The following is a 19,763-nucleotide window of genomic DNA, read 5'->3' as shown; positions in this document are numbered from 1 at the left end:
CATTTCTTTGTCGATTTCTCACTCTCGGCCTCGAGCAATGACAGATCTTTCTATGGACTTTTAACGGGATCAAGAACTTTCCATTACTCTTGGAATTTTAAAAGGATCGAGATTGGTCCATTACTTTTGGAATTTTAACAGGTTCGAGAGCTTTCTATTTCTCATGGAATTTCAACAAGAAGAAGACAATGACAGATCAGAGAAGGATGTCTTAGTAAGACCCTGTCGAAAAGTACCTGCATTCCCTCAGGTAAATCCTTTACTTGTCTTCGCCAGGCGGGGTCAGTTTTGCGGACTGATACTAAAACCAATGCAAATAAAAAAAGACAAAGAACGTGTGAGTGTGCGGCAGGCATGAGAACAGACAGCAGAAAAAGAATGCCAATCTCCTTGATCTTACAGAAGAATGGCAGGAGAGAACACGTCTAAAACCCTCTGACATTTTTTTATTTTTTTTAAAGAGTAATAGTGTTTGAGCGTTGACAAGATATTTGCGCACCCTTCAAGGGTAGCTCCAAAGAAAAACTAAAAACTTGACAAAACGAGAGAGCAGTGATGTTCAAGTGATGACAAGGTGGTAAACCCCCAACAAAGAGGGTGCATACTTTTTGTTCTCCGTGATATAACGTCGCAAGAACGTGAGCCTCCGAAATGCGCAGAGCGGCTTCCTTTCTGCAAATCGGCAAGCGCGCACGAGCACTGCGGAAAGCGCGCAGTCTGTGTGTTCTGAATACTGAGGACATACCTCTTCCAAGTGAGTAAATTATTTGTTTCGATTACTCTGTTGGTTTAAGACAACTTAATTAAATTGTAATATTGTGACATATATAAAACTGTTATGGCCATTTTGCAAAAAAATTAACGGAGAAAATCCTAAGAAAGAAGAAATGGAAACATCATTTTAGACTTAAGCTTGTTTTCATCCAAAAAAACACCAATGGAACATTCATGTTTCGCTGATTGCTAACAAAGCGAGGTATAAATTCACCGCGAACCAAATGGACCGTGCCTGTTTTCTTTGGTCAAGCAAGAACTCTTCTTTCGGCGTGGAAAAATATTTCCCAAGTCAATACCCCTGGAAAACTCAACAGAACGGAACAGCAGACTCGGGCCAAGTGTAGAGTTATTTTGTAGGATGTCAGCAGGATTTCTGTTGTGTTTTTTTTCGTCTTGGCTTTTTATCGAGTCAGATGACTAATATGAACTTTCGGTGATTGAAAAATCTTCAAGAAACCTTTGATGGCTCTGTGGTTGGGGTTTTAATGCTGATTTGTCTTTAACATTTAAAACACACAAGCTTTCTTTCTGAGCGATCATGACGAATTTTGTTTTCAAAGAATAGCTATTAGATGTCCCTTCCCTTTTCTAATCGGAGTTAAGCAATTTGATTAAACACACAGCTTGAAAAAAGTTATAAACAAACGAAGGATATCAAAATTAATTATATTGAGAACGAAGGTACGTGTTTAGAAATAAATGTTAAAAATGTGAGTGAATGTAGGAGGGAAGAAAATTATCGGGTCACAGTCGTTGCACTTTGGCTGAATAACCTCCTTATCACATTTTTTCTGCGCGTTTATGCCAAGGTTTGAATTATCAAAGTGAATTGAATCACTTCGTTTTCAGATATTGAATTACTTCGACCGCTTTTGTTTCAGAATTGCCCCTTTCCTCCATTTTCCACTCATATCTCTCTCTCTCTCTCTCTCTCTCTCTCTCTCTCTCTCTCTCTCTCTCTCTCTCTCTCTCTCTCTCTCTCTCTCTCTCTTCACTCATCTCTCAATTTCTCCCCTCCCATCTCTCTCTCTCTCTCTCTCTCTCTCTCTCTCTCTCTCTCTCTCTCTCTCTCTCTTTCTCTCAGAAATATTTACTGGAATATATGGAACGAATGAATTTGTTTCATCCATTTCAATCTGGATTTCGCTCTAAGCATTCATGCAACACTGCTCTCAGCTCTTTATGTGAAACTTGGTTATCAGCTATTAATGAGTCCGAAGTAACAGGAGCGTTATTCCTGGACTTTAAAAAAGCCTTTGACCTTGTAGACCACTCCTTATTATTAAAGAAATTACAATGCTACTTAAAAGATGACTCTGCTTGTGCCTTCTTCGAATCATATCTTTCAAAACGGAAACAATATGTATTCATCAACTGTAAAACTTCGTCGAATGATTTTGTCAAAAGTGGTGTGCCTCAAGGGTCTGTATTAGGACCTATATTGTTCTGTATTTATATAAATGATTTACCTCTTCATGTGTCAGATGAGAAAGTAAGATGTGAGTTCTTTGCGGATGATTCATCAATCCACACCAGTCAGAAGTCTTTGGTAGCCGTCAACCAATCTCTTCAAAAAAGTATAGATGAGATGACAGAATGGTGCACCACTAATGCAATGGTTATTCACCCTGTTAAGACGAAAAGTATCGTGATTACAACTAGACAAAAACACCAATTAAAACCCTTACAACTTCAACTGTCAATTGATTCAACTCAAGTGCAACAAGTTAAGGAGCATAAATTATTAGGGGTTACCGTTGATCAAGAATTGAAATGGCAAACTCACTTGAGTAAAATTTGCAAATTAGTATCTAAAAATTTGTACTTATTGTCTAAATTAAGACATTATGCTGATGTGGAAGCACTCAAGTTGTTTTATTACGCTCACATAATGCCCCATATCAACTTTGCTTCAACACTTTGGGATAACTGCAGTGATGTTCATCTCAAACGACTCAATTCTCTTCATCGCCGTGCTGCAAAACTAATTCTGCATGAGTCAAATAAGCCAACAGATGATAAATTAAAGCTCCTTAATTTCCTTCCCTTGAAAGATCAGTTGACGCTAAACAAAGCTGTCTTTATGTACAAAGTAATTAACAATAATGTTCCTGGATATTTAAAATCACATTTCAGACATGCCACAAAAAGATATGGGTCCCAGAACCTGATTCCCCCCATCCCTCGTCTAGACTTGTATAAGTCAAGTTTAGCCTTCTCAGGAGCGTCTCTATGGAATTCCATACCCCTACCCCTCCGAAATGCCTCTTCTGTGAAAACGTTTAGGCGCCAGTTTCATTCCCGCTTAATGGGTAAATAGAACACTTTTCATGTCTGATATTTTAGTGCTTTTTACATTTAGTCAAGTTATGTTTGTATTTTGATTTGTTCTTTATGTGTATGTATTGATAATGATATACATGCGAATGATTGGGACAATTCCTCCCCACATTTGTTTTCTCCCTTTTGTTATTAGTTGTTTTGGATGTTTATATGCAATGCATTATTGCAACTATGCTGCAATTTCCACACTATATTGTTTTTCCCATTTTTGAATGTGTATACAAAACCATAACCCTTTTCTTATTACTATTTACATTATGTACGTCTGTAAGTAACAATAACCTTGTCAATTTTACTATCTATATTATGTGCGTCTGTATTAAGTGTTTGTATAAGGGACAGGTTGTAAGATTAGGCTTTGCCTAAAACCTCTATCCTTTGGTAATAAAGTTCAGTTTCAGTTTCAGTTTCAGTTTCTCTCTTTCTCCACACATCTCTCTCTCCATTTCTCCCCTCCCATCTCTCTCTCTCTCTCTCTCTCTCTCTCTCTCTCTCTCTCTCTCTCTCTCTCTCTCTCTCTCTCTCTCTCTCTCTCTCTCTCTCTCGTTGTATCTAGTAAACTTCCAAACGAACCCATTTTCCGACAACGCCCTTGCCGGTTTAACGTTTCATTAACCCCTTTTTCAACACCACGAAGTTTTTGCTTGGATGTGGCACACTTTCAAATTAACCCCTTTTCTTATCCGGCTCCATCTTCTCGGGTACAACCGAACAAACAGTTTTGGAGAAGCGAAAGTTCAATTGCCTTCTCTCAAATGGCGGATGTTAGTGTGGGATTGCGAAGGACGGTTGTGGAAGATTCTAGCGGGAGAATTATACGTGTACGATTTCACACGTCCGCCACCATTACTGTCCTTTTCTGTTTCCTTCTGTTTGAAGAACAGTTCTTACCCCTAGAGATGTGATGGGGTTCCTGTCCGCTCATGACGTATAGTTTCTTTGTCTTTGCCCTGATTGTGGTGGTTTTTACACCCCCGGTATAGGGGTGTGTATAGGATTCGGTCGATGTGTTTGTTTGTTTGTTTGTGTTCGCATATAGATCTCAAGAATGAACGGACCGATCGTCACCAAACTTGGTGAACAGGTTCTATACATTCCTGAGACGGTCCTTACAAAAATTGGGACCAGTCAAACACACGGTTAGGGAGTTATTGGTGGATTAAGATTCTACAAGGACTTATAGAGGGACATATTAATGGTCAAAGGGAAATAACCTTCTCAGTTGGTGGCAGTGAGAATGGTAAGGACGGGGGTGTTTTTCCTACCTCGGAGGAATTTCTTGTTACTATTCGTCATCGTTTTGTTTTGTTCCGTTTTGCTTTCTTCTTTATGTTTTCACCGTAAGAGAGAAGTTGTTTTGGGCTTTTCTCTCTCTCTCTCTCTCTCTCTCTCTCTCTCTCTCTCTCTCTCTCTCTCTCTCTCTCTCTCTCTCTCTCTCTCTCTCTCTCTCTCTCTCTCTCTCTCTCTCTCTCTCTCTCTCTCTCTCTCTCTCTCTCTCTCTCTCTCTCTCTCTCTCTCTCTCTCTCTCTCTCTCTCTCTCTCTCTCTCTCTCTCTCTCTCTCTCTCTCTCTCTCTCTCTCTCTCTCTCTCTCGCCGAACGTGTTGTACAGAAACAATTTTCTAATAATCGCAAACTTTATGTAGCTTTCATTGATTTTGAGAAATGTTTTGACAGTATCTCACGCAGACTGCTCTGGCCAATTTTGATTAAAAATGGTATAAAGGGAAAGTTGTATAGATGTATTAAAAGTATGTATGCAGTGGTCAAGGCTAAAATACGATGTGGTGCTCAACTAACAGATTTCATTAACTGTACAAAAGGTGTGAAGCAAGGAGACGTGTGCAGTCCAATTTTATTCGCTCTATTTATAAATGAGCTGGCATTGGAAATCATTGATAATGGTAGGCATGGTATTACTTTAAACCCTGACATTGTTGAATTGTTCATTCTACTGTTTGCCGATGATATTACTTTGCTGTCTGAAACTGTTGTTGGTCTGCAGTCACAACTACATAGTCTATATTCTGCTTCACAGCGCCTTGAGCTTAAAGTAAACATGGGGAAAAGTAACATCGTGGTTTTTCGTAAAGGTGGATATCTAGCTGCTCGTGAAGTTTGGTATTTTGGTGGGCAAAGAATGGAGGTAGTAAATGCATACAAGTATTTAGGTATTTATTTTTCTACCAAATTAAGCTTTAATTTTGCTTGTCAAGATCTAGTTGCCAGAGCAAAACGTGCAGTACTGTGTATTATGAGTAATTTGTATAAATTCGATAGATTGTCTTTGGATGTTTTTATCAAGCTTTTTGACTCACAAGTTCAACCTATTGTTCAGTATGGTGCTGAGGTATGGGGTCTGATGCAGGCAGCAACAGTAGAAAAGGTGCATTTGTTTGCTTTAAAACGTTTTTTAGGTGTTGACAGGCGTACTCCTAATGATCTTGTATATGGTGAATTTGGACGTTATCCCATTTACTTAAATTCATATGTACGTTGCATAAGATACTGGCTGAAACTGACAAGAATGGATGACAGTAGATTACCTCGTAAAGCATATAAGATGTTGTTTACTCTAGATAGCAGAGGTAAATCTACTTGGGCATCACAGGTACGGTTGTGCCTGTGTCGATATGGTTTTCAGTATGTATGGATTAACCAAGGTGTAGCCTGTATTAATTCGTTTTTGGCATGTTTTAAGCAACGCATTATTGACTGCCGGTGGCAAGAGTGGGATAATCATATTCAGACTAGCGACCGGTTTGCATTGTACCGTACCTTTAAGACAACAAATCTTGTAGAAACATACTTGTCAATTCCAGTAAACAGACACATTTTAAATGTTTTGGTTAAATTTAGATTGGGTATTTCCAGACTTGCTTTACATACAGAAAGGTATAAAGCTGTAAGTGAAAATAATTTGGTCTGTCGTTTGTGTCAATCTAGTACTGAAGATGAATTGCATTTTGTTTTATGCTGCCCTGCACTGGAAAATCTAAGACGTCAATTTATTCCAGCAAAATTTTGTAGATGTCCTTCGAACTTCAAACTTGCACTGTTGTTGTCTGTGAAAAATGAAACTATACTTTGCAATGTAGCTAAGTTCTTGTATTTTTCATTTAAATGTTTAGAAAATGCTGTTTAAGCATTAGTATTTTGTGATTATACATTGTCTTTTCTTCTGTTCATTTGAAACGACGCGTGTGTGGATTGCTGCTGCACACACGCTTTACTTTTGTGTAACCAGCCCCCTTCCGAAAGGGGCTAAGGCCTTAAAGGAATAAAATCTTGTTCTTGTTCTTGTTCTTGTTCTCTCTCTCTCTCTCTCTCTCTCTCTCTCTCTCTCTCTCTCTCTCTCTCTCTCTCTCTCTCTCTCTCTCTCTCTCTCTCTCTCTCTCTCAGTAGTAGTAGTATCTTTCATCCCTTTCAAAGGTTTCCCGAGTAAATTGATACCCCATTTGTTGAAATTAGGAACTGACATATGTCGCAAACCAACGCAAATTACCACTTGCACATGAATCTGAGGAGTATATCCGTCGCTTTTTTACAGATGCAAACACCTCTCGAGCAGCGCAACCTGAGTCCCTGATTCTTTCAACTGCTAAGATTCAACCAAATATTTGGCCTCTGCGCTGGTCGTATGAGTCTGGGTTCATTTAGTTTGAGACTAAAATTGACCGAGAACTTTTCGTTTGACTGACGACGCTTGAGGGCGAGATTACAAAACTCTGGGCATCAAGTCTGACTCATGGTTACTTTGGCCCTGGATAGCATGAGAAAATACGTATATAGTTGTGAAGAGACAGAGTGAAAAACTGCCAGGGGGGAGTGCGCTTACCGGTTGATCAGAATTCGAAAAATTGTTATTTACTTTGTCAGTTGTCGGGGGTAAAATGCAAGTAAGGAATGCGAAAGAACTACACGTTTGAACGGCAAAATCAGAGAGCGCAGATTGCCTTTTGGCTATACATTTCAATCGCTGACCAGTTAAAAAAAACTTATCCGCTTCCGTTGTAGAGAATGAAAACAGAAGAAAAAACAAAATTGTAGGAATAAAATCATCAAACAGCAAAACACGTTACATCAAGCTATAAATTGTTGACCATCATTCTAAGCAAAAGGTTTGGCGTAAACTGCAGCAAAGTCACAATTTCCATTAAAAGTTAAGAGGTCAATCATGACCTGAAGTATTTTTTTCATTATGAGAAAAAGATCTCAGTTGCTGTCAAGTGTACGCATAAAGGCAAGAAAGCAGCGAGATTTCACACACATCTCACTGGAAAGAAAAAAAAACCTGAATTTGCTGAGCGTACTTTGTGTCTTTCACGCCGCAAAACGTCATGTTTGCTAAGTGCTTGACCAGTGTCCGAGGGAGAAAATCCAGTTTGTTGTCCAACGTGTGAAAAGTAAGGTCAGAAGGTGTTGGGTCAAACAAGGCTCGACCACTGTCCGAACTGCCTGAGGTCAGTGTTGACTTGATCGTATCTTGGCGTCACTGGCGTGTTTGATGTGAAGGTCTGCTGTACCTGGCAATGCCGGCGGTGTCTTGGAGGAAAAGCTTTTTGTGTCTGTATAATTATGTAGTCGTTTTGTATGCTGTTAACGAAGTCGCGGTCATGTATGTTTTGACACAATTGTGCGCGCACGGAAATACTGACACGGAAACGTGCGCATGCAGTCTCGCACGGACTGACAGACAGACAGCCAGACAGACAGACAGACAGACAGACAGACAGACGGACACACGCGTGAACACACACACACACACACACACATACACACACACAGACACACACAGACACACACTCTCTCTCTCTCTCTCTCTCTCTCTCTCTCTCTCTCTCTCTCTCTCTCTCTCTCTCTCTCTCTCTCTCTCTCTCTCTCTCTGGCGAGGGCTGGATGCAAAAAGCATATATTCTTGCTTATCTGTAACCCTCGATAATAAAGATGTTCTCATGTCTTGACTTGTCTTTTCTCCCCCTCCCCCACCCCTCCCCCCCCCCCTTAATTCCTTTGTCTTTGTGAATAACATATTTAATGGAAAAGCAAACACCAAACTATATATTTTCTATGCATGTCTTCAGAAGACCGATAGACAGACGTACAGGAAAAGGACAAAAACTATTTTCTATCTTTGACTCAAACAATGTGTTGTTACTAACGGTGCATTGAACGTGTAGGTCACTTCGTACATTTCCGTCGCGATATAACCTTGAATGGTTGAAAACGACGTTAAACACCAAATAAAGAAAGAAAGAAAGACTTCGTACATTGAACTACGTCCACTTTTCACCATAACTACGAAACTGACCACAGCCGGGGTCCAGTTGTGACGTCAAGGGATGATAGGCAAGATTGGTTTCCTTGACCACACGCTTATGTACTGACTTCTGTTGTTTACCTGTGTCTTGCGTGCCGCAGAAGGTATTTATACGTACGTTCACTTACTGCTGCCTTGATACACGTCCACTATTTTTATCAGTAGAATTATGAAGTCACATTTTCTCAAGTAAACGTTTCTAGTTTGTCACTTCGACGACAAAACAAAAGGCTTATGTGGTTTTCGTAGGCATAGATTTATCTGTGTTGAGACTTTAGTGATAAAGTTATTCTTGTTGCGTTTTCAATAATTTCTGTAAGGATTCCTTTTCTACACAAATCTTCCTGATTTGACAACAACAACAAACATCGAAGGCGTTCCATTTTAGACGGTGGCAGAAGTCTTCCAGGCTTTGTATAAGCATTATGTATTGTTCACATCCCTCCATGTGTACGCAAAAGACCATCGAAGGGTGCAAAGTGAGTGTAGAATGGAAATGAGTGAAAACGTTTAGAAAGTTGTTGAATCGAAGTCCAAACTCACTTTTGACGTCTGGATTCCCTTATCAGCACTGTGTAAGCTTTGAAGAGAAATTAGTTTGTGTGCACAACCGTCTGTGCTATTCCGGTAACGTTTCGTTGTATACCTTTGGCTTCATCTGTGCAAACGAACCTCAACCCCGAAGCAAACTTTTAGAAATTCTCTCCCCTGGGATGTAGGACATCAAATTTGTTTTCGATTTGGAACAGAAATTTGAATGGGGACCTTTCCTTGATTTGATTGAATTGCGAACCAGTTACACTTATTTAACCGGATTCAATCATTACCGGATGCTGTGTCCGCACACCCTTAAGCGATTGTGGATCCATTGTGATTCACTCAATACAATCTCACAAACGCAAGCACACACACACACACACACACACACACACACACACACACACACACACACACACACACACACACCTGACCACTACCACAACCACCACCACCACCACCAATACACCCGTGGTGAGGCACTCTTTATCTGCAGCATTCCATTCCAACATCCTTCAGCCGTCCTACTTTGGTTTGTAGGCTTTTTTTCTTCTGTATTTATTCATTTCTCTCTTTCATTCATTTTAAGGATTTGTGACTACAATGCAGCTATTTTGTCGATAGCCTGTTGCATGTTGGTTCGTGATGTGTGTGTGTGAAAGTTCACTTTGATCTTTTGTCTTGACACCTTTTGTAACTTCTTGACATTTCCCCCGCTTTGTGCAGACTGGTCCAAAACAGTACCCGACATTCCTTGACATTACAAGACTTTCCAAATGGCTTCCTGACATTTCATTGGTGTTTTTTTTTCTACCATTTGGGCCTCCTTTGTTTTTAGGCACTTCACAGCTTTGTGATGAAAGTATCTCTCTCCTTAAATTGTTCATGCAATCAACTCTTTAAACGAATCGAGTAGCCGATTTTCATAACGAATGAAACTCGTACGGAGCACCAAGTCAAACTGAGGTGTCTTCCACAAAGTCGTTTTGTATGCTGTTAACCAGAGATACTGTAGCAACGAAGTCGCGGTCATGTATGTTTTGACACAATTGTGCGCGCACGGAAATACTGACACGGAAACGTGCACACAGTCTCACACGAACTGACAGACAGACAGACAGACAGACGGACACACGCGTGAACACACACACACACACACACACACACACACACACACACACACGCACACATACACACACACACTCTCTCTCTCGCTTGAATGATTTGCAAAGATGACGATACTTAGTTTCTCACATTCGTTTCTGTTTATTTCCTTATATTTCTCACGTCTTTGTGTGCAGACTAAATCGAATCGCAAAACAATGTGAAGTGCTTTACAAACAAAAGTGCGATACAAAAACCTGACAGAGACTAGAATAAAAAAAAATTAAAAAAGAACTGTAGGTTATTGGCACGTTTAATTATTAAACCTTTAATAATTAAAATAATAATTTAATAATTACATTTTCCAATAACCTACAATTTTTTATTTTATTCTGTGCTCAGTGTATCTGTTTTTGGATTCCTGACAAAGCCTAATACACTTTATATCATCACTTACATGTCTCGCATCCTTCCTTGTTGCAGGCTGGTTCGAAGTGGTGCCAGACGATGGTCGTCCAGTGGAGTACTTTGACACGATAGGCGGTATCTGCAGCGTCAAACCCAGACGGTTTCTGGTTCGGACCTCCACGGTCGGCTACCAGCTGTCCATTGAAGATGGCGTCAGTTGCTGGATGCCTCATGAGATACGACCCGGAGAGGTGAGTATTTTTGTCTGGTTCTTAGTTTCAGGACAAATACTTTTCAAATGATTAGAAGTTCAATTCACACGAGTTTCTCTGGCAACTATACTTGTCCTCGAGTCAGTATATAGGATACCCGCTGGTACCAAAACTGTTGCTGTTGCTCAGTTGAATATGTTTACAAAGCATGACAATATAACCAGTGTCAACAGTGTATCTCTGCACAACTGTCTAGCGTCCAGAATTTCGACTCGGTACTATTATACTTTAACGACAGTAAGTGTAGGTTCGAAGCATCAGCTTCCAAACAGTAATCGATTAAGCAAGCAAACAAACCAACAAACGAACACGCCGGATTTTTTTTCTGTGTGACGCCGAATTATGTCATTTGAAACAGTAGGCCTATATTGGTAAGAAAAATCCTTTTAAATCATGCCTGTTTTGGTAATCATTTGTGATCATTAATGTACAATAAATTAAACAAATAGGTATGTTGAGGCCTGTTTCGTCGTGTTCCAAGCTGGCGAGTCTACAGTCGTTCTATAAACACATCACTGGTTATTTTCGGCTACGAATCCCCCGTCATTACACCCCCGGTATAGGGGTGTGTATAGGTTTCGCTCGATGTGTTTGTTTGGGTGTTTGTTTGGGTGTTTGTTTGTGTGTTTGTGTTCGCATATAGATCTCAAGAATGAACGGACCGATCGTCACCAAACTTGGTGAACACGTTCTATACATTCCTGAGACGGTCCTTACAAAAATTGGGACCAGTCAAACACACGGTTCGGGAGTTATTGGTGGATTAAAATTATACAAGGACTTATACAGGGACATCTTCATGGTCAAAGGGAAATAACCATTCTCACTCAGTCACTGCCACCAACTGAGAAGGTTATTTCCCTTTGACGGGGGTGTTTTTCCTACCTCATAGGAATTTCTTGTTATTCTTGACATAAGCACTCATTTGGTTTAAACAAAATGTTATTCAGAATTTTCTTCGCATGAAACAATTCAAAACATACAACTACGAAACTCATTTACTTTTTCCCATCAGGTTCTCACCACTGGCATGGTTTACATGGACAACAACAACAACGGCGCCACGGGCAAGAAAGGCAAAGGAGGCACCAACAACGCCTCCACCGCAAACAACAAGGGTTTCTTCAAGCGCTTGCTCAAGTCCTCCAAGAACAAGAACAAGCCCGAGCAGGACCTCAAGTACCTTCAATGCTTCGAGGCCGAGGGCAAGGAGATCATGATCCCGCTCATCATGTCCGGAGTCTTCAGTCCCGTGGGCGACGCCTCCATGGCCAACTACGACGCCGTGTACGAGCTTCAGGACCTCATCATGGCCTTCGGGCTCCCGATCAACGCTCAGCTGATCCACGCCAATCTTAAAGAGAAGGCGTCTTGTCCTCAGGGCGTTCTCAGGCTCTACGGAACCAGGGAAGAGGAGCTTGCGGTGTTGAGCAGGGTGGATAAGGATGCTCTCATTGCTGACCCCGCTGTGGAGAAGGTGGAGGTCTCTGTAGACCGTGAGGTGACTCTGCAGCGCGGGCTGCCCAAGCGAAAACAGTCTGTTCATTGTGCCAGGCCTGTTCCTATCAGCAGTTCTGGGGAGATCGGGGTAGGGGAGGCCAAAGTGGTGCAGATTGATGAACCTTTAGAACTAGGGTGTGTGCAGACTGAGGTGGTGCTGCCTAAGCGTGTACCCAAAGAACTGAAAAAGTCTAAATCCACGGCGCTCCTTGACAAACTCAGCGTTCGCAAAGTCCGCAAAGAACGCGCTAAGTTAAAGGAGCTGAGATCGGACGATGTCTTCTCTAAACGCATCATCCGCCAAGACCTCAGTTACGAAGATTTCTTCAACGGTCTTGGGGACGGGGAGGAGGGAGGAGAGGAGAAGGCGAAAAAAGATTCTGCAGATAACGACGGTGTTCAACCTACACCTACCACCCCAAACTCATCTAAATCTTCTTCCCACTATGGCAAGCTAGGCAGCCCTTCGGGAAAGAGCCCCGCTTCATCTTCAGACACGTACGGGACCTACAGGCGTAACGAAGGCCCTCGAAAGTTCAGCATCCAAGATCGCGACCTGCCACCTATCCCTGTAGACTCTCCACCCTCCTCGGGTCGTCACGACTCCAGTATAGGGTCCAGAGACTCGCTGTACGAACACCTGCCCCCAGCCCCAGTACCCCCTACTCACCGTTCTGTAAGCGAGCCATCCAGTCGCATCACACACGAGGAGCTGGAGGATGAGCTGGAAGACGAGGAGGACGGTTACATGGTACCCATGAACGTTCGGGGTGGAGACTCCGCCTACTCTTCCAGCGTGGACGTTCAGGTGAGGAGGAAGCCCCCGACTGTGCCTCGTGATGCCTTGAACAAGTTCTCCAGGTTGAAGAAATGCAGGAGTGAGGTGTTGCATCCTGAGCTGTTGTCTGGTATCATCGCGACTGACGATGGCTGCGCTATTGACATCGATGAGATCTTCAACTTCGCTCATCTTAAGGTGGGTATTGTGTTCCGGGTATGGATGGGGTTTGGGGGTAGGGATAGGGTGGTGGTGGTGGTGGGGAGTGTGTGTGTGTGTGTGTGTGTGTGTGTGTGTGTGTGTGTGCGTGCGTGCGTGGGTGCGTGCGTGTGTATGTGCGTGTGTGTGTGTGCGTGTGTGTGTGTATGTGTGTGTGTGTGTGTGTGTGTGTGTGTGTGTGTGTGTATGTGTGTGTGTGTGAGAGAGAGAGAAAAAAAGAGAGAGAATGTGTGCTTGTCAGTCATTCTATCGTTCTATCCGTCTGCCTGTGTCATTCTCATTGTTAGATGCTTAAGAAAGTAAGCAGTTTCTCTCCGATTAAAGTCAACATTCAGCCAGTTTTGTTCTCTGATATCTTTAATAATACTTTGCCCGACGTTAGAATAACCAGCACGACTACTTACTCATGACCGGGACTAAACCCTTGACAGGATTTAAACGTTTTGAAAAAAATTGATATTTTTAACAACATTTAAAATGCCGACTGTAAAAGAATCTGAATTTAAAAAACCTTCTACGTTTTACTGGGATATGCCTTAGAATGTGAATAGTTTTCAAAGAGTAGGACGAGAACAAAACGGAGAGTAAAATCGATGCTGAGTCGGTCTCGCATGAACCCCTGGGTTCTGGATTTAGACTTGTTCCCGATGCGTTACTTCAACCCTAAAATATCTTTTCCTTTAATTTTCCAGGATTCAGAGCGACCTTACGGCACCATGTCAGCAGCACAATGGGCCGGAAGTACGTCACAGCTGTATGGTTTCCGGGCCAAGGATAGACGAGGTAGCGACGCCGTACCGGCATGGCGAGCAGAAGTTCATCGGCAGCAAAGCCAAAGTCATCATCACGGAGGAGGAGGAGGGGGAGGGGGTACCCTCACGCGCAAATCTGTGGAGAGGCTGGACCTGGAAACTCGCTCTGCGCACGGCGGGCACGGAGGGAGGTCACGTGGTCAGCGCATGGACCCCAACGCCACCATCCGGTCGCACAACCTCAGGGGAGGTAGCAAGCACAGCAAAGCCAGCCTGCTGGAGTTGTTTCACTTCAGCGGTTCTTTCCGGGATCTGACTGACGAGAGTGGTGGAAGCCTTACCGTGTCCCCGCCACCCTCTCCCGACGTCGGATCTCAGGTCCACTACTCCCACCACCGCCACCCCCAGCACTCGGACTACAACCCTCAACTCTCCTCCCGAGGCGGCGGAGGTCCGGGTGAGACGGGAGGGCAGAGGGAAAGCACTTACGGGGGTGTTATCTCCCCTTCTCAGATGCCCCCAGGCAGTAAGTCCCCAAACTCTCCCTACATCCGTCCCCAGCTCTACGTCCCGTACGCTGACAACGACCCTTCTTTTAGAAAATCCTACCCCAAAGCCGTGTCGTTGAGCGGCCTCAGTGACAGCGCTTATCCCAAGCAGGGAGACGATTCTGCCATCTCCATGGGCTCCAGGGGAGACAATACCTACGGCTTCAACAACGACAGCGAGTACAGCTACAACGAGTACATCGAAAACGGTAGTGGCAGCACTGTCACGGGCCGGGAAGAAAACTGGTCCCCTCCGGACGACATCTCTGCGTTGTCTGTGCAAGAAGTGTCGCGTTCCTTGCGCTACATCGGTATGAAGGACAGGGTGGTGCTCCGTTTCTCCAACGAGCAGATTGACGGTAGCATGCTGTGCTCTCTGGATAAGCGACTCCTCAAGGAAGGCTTCCCGGAGCTCAACGCCCTCGAGATCAAGAAAATCTTAGACTTTGTGCGTGGGTGGAGGCCGAAGAAGAGATGAAATCGAGGAGTCGTGTCTTCTAGTGGTTGGTAAATTTCTCAATGCCTTCGAGAAGGTTTTCGGCGTCGTACTTTGCTGGCAACCAAGGAACACATACGGTTTAAAGACTCTTTTTTCGTTTTGGATGAGTCATGGCCTGTTATGCTAACAGATCTTTGTGTTGCTGGCAGGTGATATAGAAGATATGAAAGCAAAGCGTTTTCTCGTGCGCTTGAAGACTCGCGCTCTCGAGAGCAAAGATCTAGAGATCTTGGATTTCGTGCTTGGCTCTTGGCGAAATAAAACAAGAGATCGAGAATGTTTTGACGTGGTCGATGACAACTATCAGATCAAAATGTTTTGACGTGGTTGATGACAACTATCGAGATCAAAATGATCTTTGACTCGATCCGTGGCTGGCGGCTTTAAAAGCGATGTGAGATCGAAATATTCACGATCGTTGTATCGTGTTTGGCTGTCTTCTCTGGCAAGGAAGAGCTGATACCAAAGTCAGTGTTGTTTTCATATTGATCATGAGTGTCTCTTGTTTTCGCCAGCAGCTGAAGTTTCCTCGCTCTTGAGAACAAAACACTCATGGACTTTGCGGGTATGTGACGGGCTTGAGAGACACGAGACGAAAGAAAACGAGTTCTTTGCATGACGCTGACAGCAGTATCAGCTTGGTATTTTGCTGCCAAAGAGAGCTTCCCAAGCTCTATGATCTCAAGATTTGAAAAACATCTTTGACTTTATGAAACAGCAGTCTAGCAGTTTTGTTTTGTTTTTGTCTCGAGCATTAGACTTGGCCATGTTGTACGAAATTGGCCTTTTCTGGCGGATGTCTCAGCTCCCATCACAATGATCTCGAGAATAAAAAGATGGAGGACTTTGTGTATACTTATAATGGTGCCTTGAGAGGACAACCAAAACAACTTTAAATCCTTTATGACCTTTGAAATGTAGCATGACACTGTGTATGTCCTTGTGGTAAGGGACTCCTCAAAAGAAGACCACATGCAGCTCTTAAGATCTGGAGATCAAGAACGTCTTTGGTTTGATGTGTAAATAGCGCCGCAAAGAAGACTCAAACTAGTATAGTAAAGAGCTTTAAATTGCGGGTGACACCGAAATGAGCATGTGTCCTGGCTGTGTTCTTTGGCAAGTGAATTCTGGAATACGGTTTTTTTTCAGCTCAGAGGCTCCCAAGATCAAGAAGATATCCAACTTTGCGTGTTTGTGATTCTCCAAAGAGAAATGAGAGGAAAAAAACCAGATTTGATCTTTTCGTAACTTTGACGGGAAAGTGCGACAGTATTGAAAACAAAAAGATACACACACAAAAAGCATTGTCATTGACTTTGTGCCTGTTTTGGTAGTCTTGAGAGAGATAATACGAAATGACGGACAACTACGCTTGCAGAAATGGTGATGTTAAGCTTGCTTTGACTGGACCAATGACTTCGTGCCGGTGTCCTCGTGCAAGCGATTATCAAGAGTGAAATATCTTGATTGGCTTTGCCGCTAGCTTGATCTCTCTCCCCCACGCTTTACCTCATGCCAAAGAAAAGAAAGGAATGGAAACAACTAAGCAGTAATAAATTATAATAGATATGTAGATATTATACAGGATTTTTTTTTTAAAGTTTAAAGTAGCATCCAGATTGTGGTACATTGCCAACTGACTTGCAATAATATAACATTTTGTGATCCTTATCGCAACACAAATACAGTCATGTATATGGTAAAGAAGAGGAAGTTTTAAAGTTTCTATCGTTTTGGGTTGGGTTTTTCTTTTCTTTCTTGGTAGAAAATCACGCAAAACAAACTTTTGGCGATAGCAAATTTCTTGAGCGATCTTGAGAAAGACTTGTGGTCGGATGTCCTTTACAAATAAAGAAAGATGAAGTTTAGAACTCGTAGAAATCGTTCTCTGTTTTATAACTGTTTGAAAGTTTCTCCGAATGTTAAAACGTTTCGTCTAATCTAAATACAGTGTTTCAATTGCCACCTAAACGATGAGAGCATATGCTGCGTTCATTAAAAATCATTACACTTTCGATTTCATTTTCGATGATTTTTTATTGTTGCACATTGTCTCTCCATTGTGGCGTCTTTTTGTTTGTTGATAAGGTTAATATTTTCAGTACAGGCTGCGGTTACACGCTCATTGTAAACATGGCCTGTTTGCTGTAGTTCAATTTTGTTTTTATTTCAAAACGGCATTTATAGTGTGGTCGGGAAAAAGGGTACACACTCTAAATCGCGTCTAAAAATAATGCTGTAATTTTTTTTTTTTTTTTTTTTTAAAGTGACGTTGGAGACTGTTCAGTTTGTTTGCAGACTAAAAACAATAACGTTGTTATTCGTTAGCTGTGTTACAATCCTCTCAAAAAATGACATATTAGGCTATCTGATGTCTCAGACCGTTTGTGAAACTTACAAGTCGGTGAAAATCAGGTCTTTTTGACGAGTTGCTTGAAGATGGCACTACACATAAGATGCGCACGACTTTTGCTGATATGTATTGAAAAGAATTACATGTGTTATGAAGCCATTGCAGTGAGTATGCATAGATATTGGATACGGGAGATGGCGGGGTATATGTCCGAAAAAGGATTTGGCAGAAAATGGGGGATTTTTTTGTTTGTTTGTTTGCTTAACGCCCAGCCGACCACGAAGGGCCATATCAGGGCGGTGCTGCTTTGACACATAACGTGCGCCACACACAAGACAGAAGTTGCAGCACAGGCTTCATGTCTCACCCAGTCACATTATTCTGACACCGGACCAACCAGTCCTAGCACTAACCCCATAATGCCAGACGCCAGACGGAGCAGCCACTAGATTGCCAATTTCAAAGTCTTAGGTATGACCCGGCCGGGGTTTGAACCCACGACCTCCCGATCACGGGGCGGACGCCTTACCACTAGGCCACCGTGCCGGTTAAAAAAAATGGGGGAGGAAGGGGTGGGAGTGGGAGGGACAAGGAAAGCAAGATGTTGACAAACCTAGACGAATTTGCACCAAGGTTTATTGGTTCATAACATCTTACATATTACCCATGTATATAACTAGCTATTGTGAGTGAGCTTTATCGGATGTGTAGAATGATTGTGATGTCGGAGTGTGTTAACAGTTCCGTGTAATATTAAATGGCGTCGATGATGAGAGGTGAATATGGCGTGATATCTTGATATTATTTTATGACCTGTCTCAATAACTTAGCAACAGTTTGGCATTTTTGAAGTATAACTGTACACTATTTTATTTATCTTCTGCTTCCTTTTTAAAAATACAAAAGTATTTTACTTTTCAGGTTTCAAGAACTCGGTTTTTGTGTGTCTTGTTAGGTCTTGTTAGGTCTAAAAGATCATGTACACACGACTACATCCGCAATTTCTTCCTGATAATTATTTATAATTTTTAGCCGTATGATTGATGTTTGGCCTAGTATGAAAAACGAAATGAGTGGCACTGTTCCGTGTATATTTTATAAACACTACTGATATACAAATATATACCAAATCATATAAGCAATTATGAGAACTGAAACCTTAGAGTTGCCGTTTGAGGATTGTACACCAACCTTTCTCTCTTCCTATATTGCACACTCTCTCGTCTCTTTTAAATATCTTCGTATACATCACGATGTCCGTTTTCCCCTGCCATATGACAACTGTTTTTGTATGCGTATTAGCCCGTTAATCCTTAAAATAAAAGTATTTCCGGATGCTTTTTTATAAACTGTTTTTCTTCTCTATTTAGTTTTTTTTCATAAAGAGCATCTTCTTTGTTTATTTATTGTCTTTGGTCTCTTAATCTGGTTGTTTCTCGGAAAATTATAAATAACGGTGTACACTTTCCTCATTTCTTCGACTTTTCACATTTATTCCACTTCCCTATTGTGATTTAGTGTACACTTTGTTAATTGTACATTATGTTAATTTATTGATACAGTGAATGTGTATTAACACCACGATACGCTGTAGAACACGCAAAACCTATGTTTGATTGACAAATGAAAATGCATGTCTGTTTTGGATGACGTAAATTACATATTTGTCTGTACGTTGGTACAAGCATTTCTATGATTAATTGCTGTATGCTTTCGTTTGTCTGATGTACAGGTACGTGAACCTTTTAATGAATGGATGTTATAAAGTACATAATGTTACTGTAGATTTCATGTTTGAATGATTACAGTAAATACAGTGTAAACATTGAATAATGAGTCCTTTGTGTGTGTGTGTGTGTGTGTGTGTGTGTGTGTGTGTGTGTGTGTGTGTGTGTGTGTGTGTGTGCGTGGGTGAGTGCGTGCGTGAACGTGTGTGTATGTATGTGTGTGTGTGTGTGTGTGTGAGTGTGTGTGTGTGTGTGTGTGTGTGTGTGCGTGCGTGCGTGCGTGTGTGGTGTGTGTGTGTGTCAGTGTGCGTGCGTGTGTGCGTGCATGCTTGTGTGCGTGTGTGTGTGCGTGTGTGTGTGTGTGTGTGTGTGTGTGTGTGTGTGCCGTGTGTGTTGGGGGAAACCAAAGAAAAATCGGCAACATGAAAATGAAGACAACCGAATACACCATCCAACAAGAAAGAAAAATTATGACTGACTTCAAATGTAACATGGCTACCACAGTCATACATGCAGAACTCTAGAGCATCGCGATTTATTTCCCTTCTTCAGCGGGCACAAGAGGTCTCACACACTGCGCAGAATACCATTTTCACTGCTAAAACTAAAAGGCAACACATTTTAGGCT

General features: G+C 42.1%; 1 protein-coding gene across 1 annotated transcript in view; it reads left to right on the top strand.

Moving 5' to 3' along the window:
- LOC138967001 (uncharacterized) overlaps positions 1–19,244 on the top strand; it is a 92,065-nt gene extending 72,821 nt beyond the window's left edge. Inside the window, exons 2-4 of the mRNA XM_070339421.1 lie at positions 10,563–10,738; positions 11,775–13,235; positions 13,949–19,244. Of these exons, the coding sequence (XP_070195522.1) occupies positions 10,563–10,738; positions 11,775–13,235; positions 13,949–15,034 (2,723 nt within the window). The 3' untranslated portion in view covers positions 15,035–19,244. The remainder of the gene's footprint in view (positions 1–10,562; positions 10,739–11,774; positions 13,236–13,948) is intronic.
- Positions 19,245–19,763: the final 519 nt, after the last annotated feature.

The sequence above is a fragment of the Littorina saxatilis genome, linkage group LG5 (genome assembly GCF_037325665.1).
Source record: "Littorina saxatilis isolate snail1 linkage group LG5, US_GU_Lsax_2.0, whole genome shotgun sequence".
NCBI lineage: Eukaryota > Metazoa > Mollusca > Gastropoda > Littorinimorpha > Littorinidae > Littorina > Littorina saxatilis.
The sequence above is the reverse complement of the archived record's forward strand: the minus strand, read 5'-3'. Positions and strand labels throughout refer to the sequence as shown.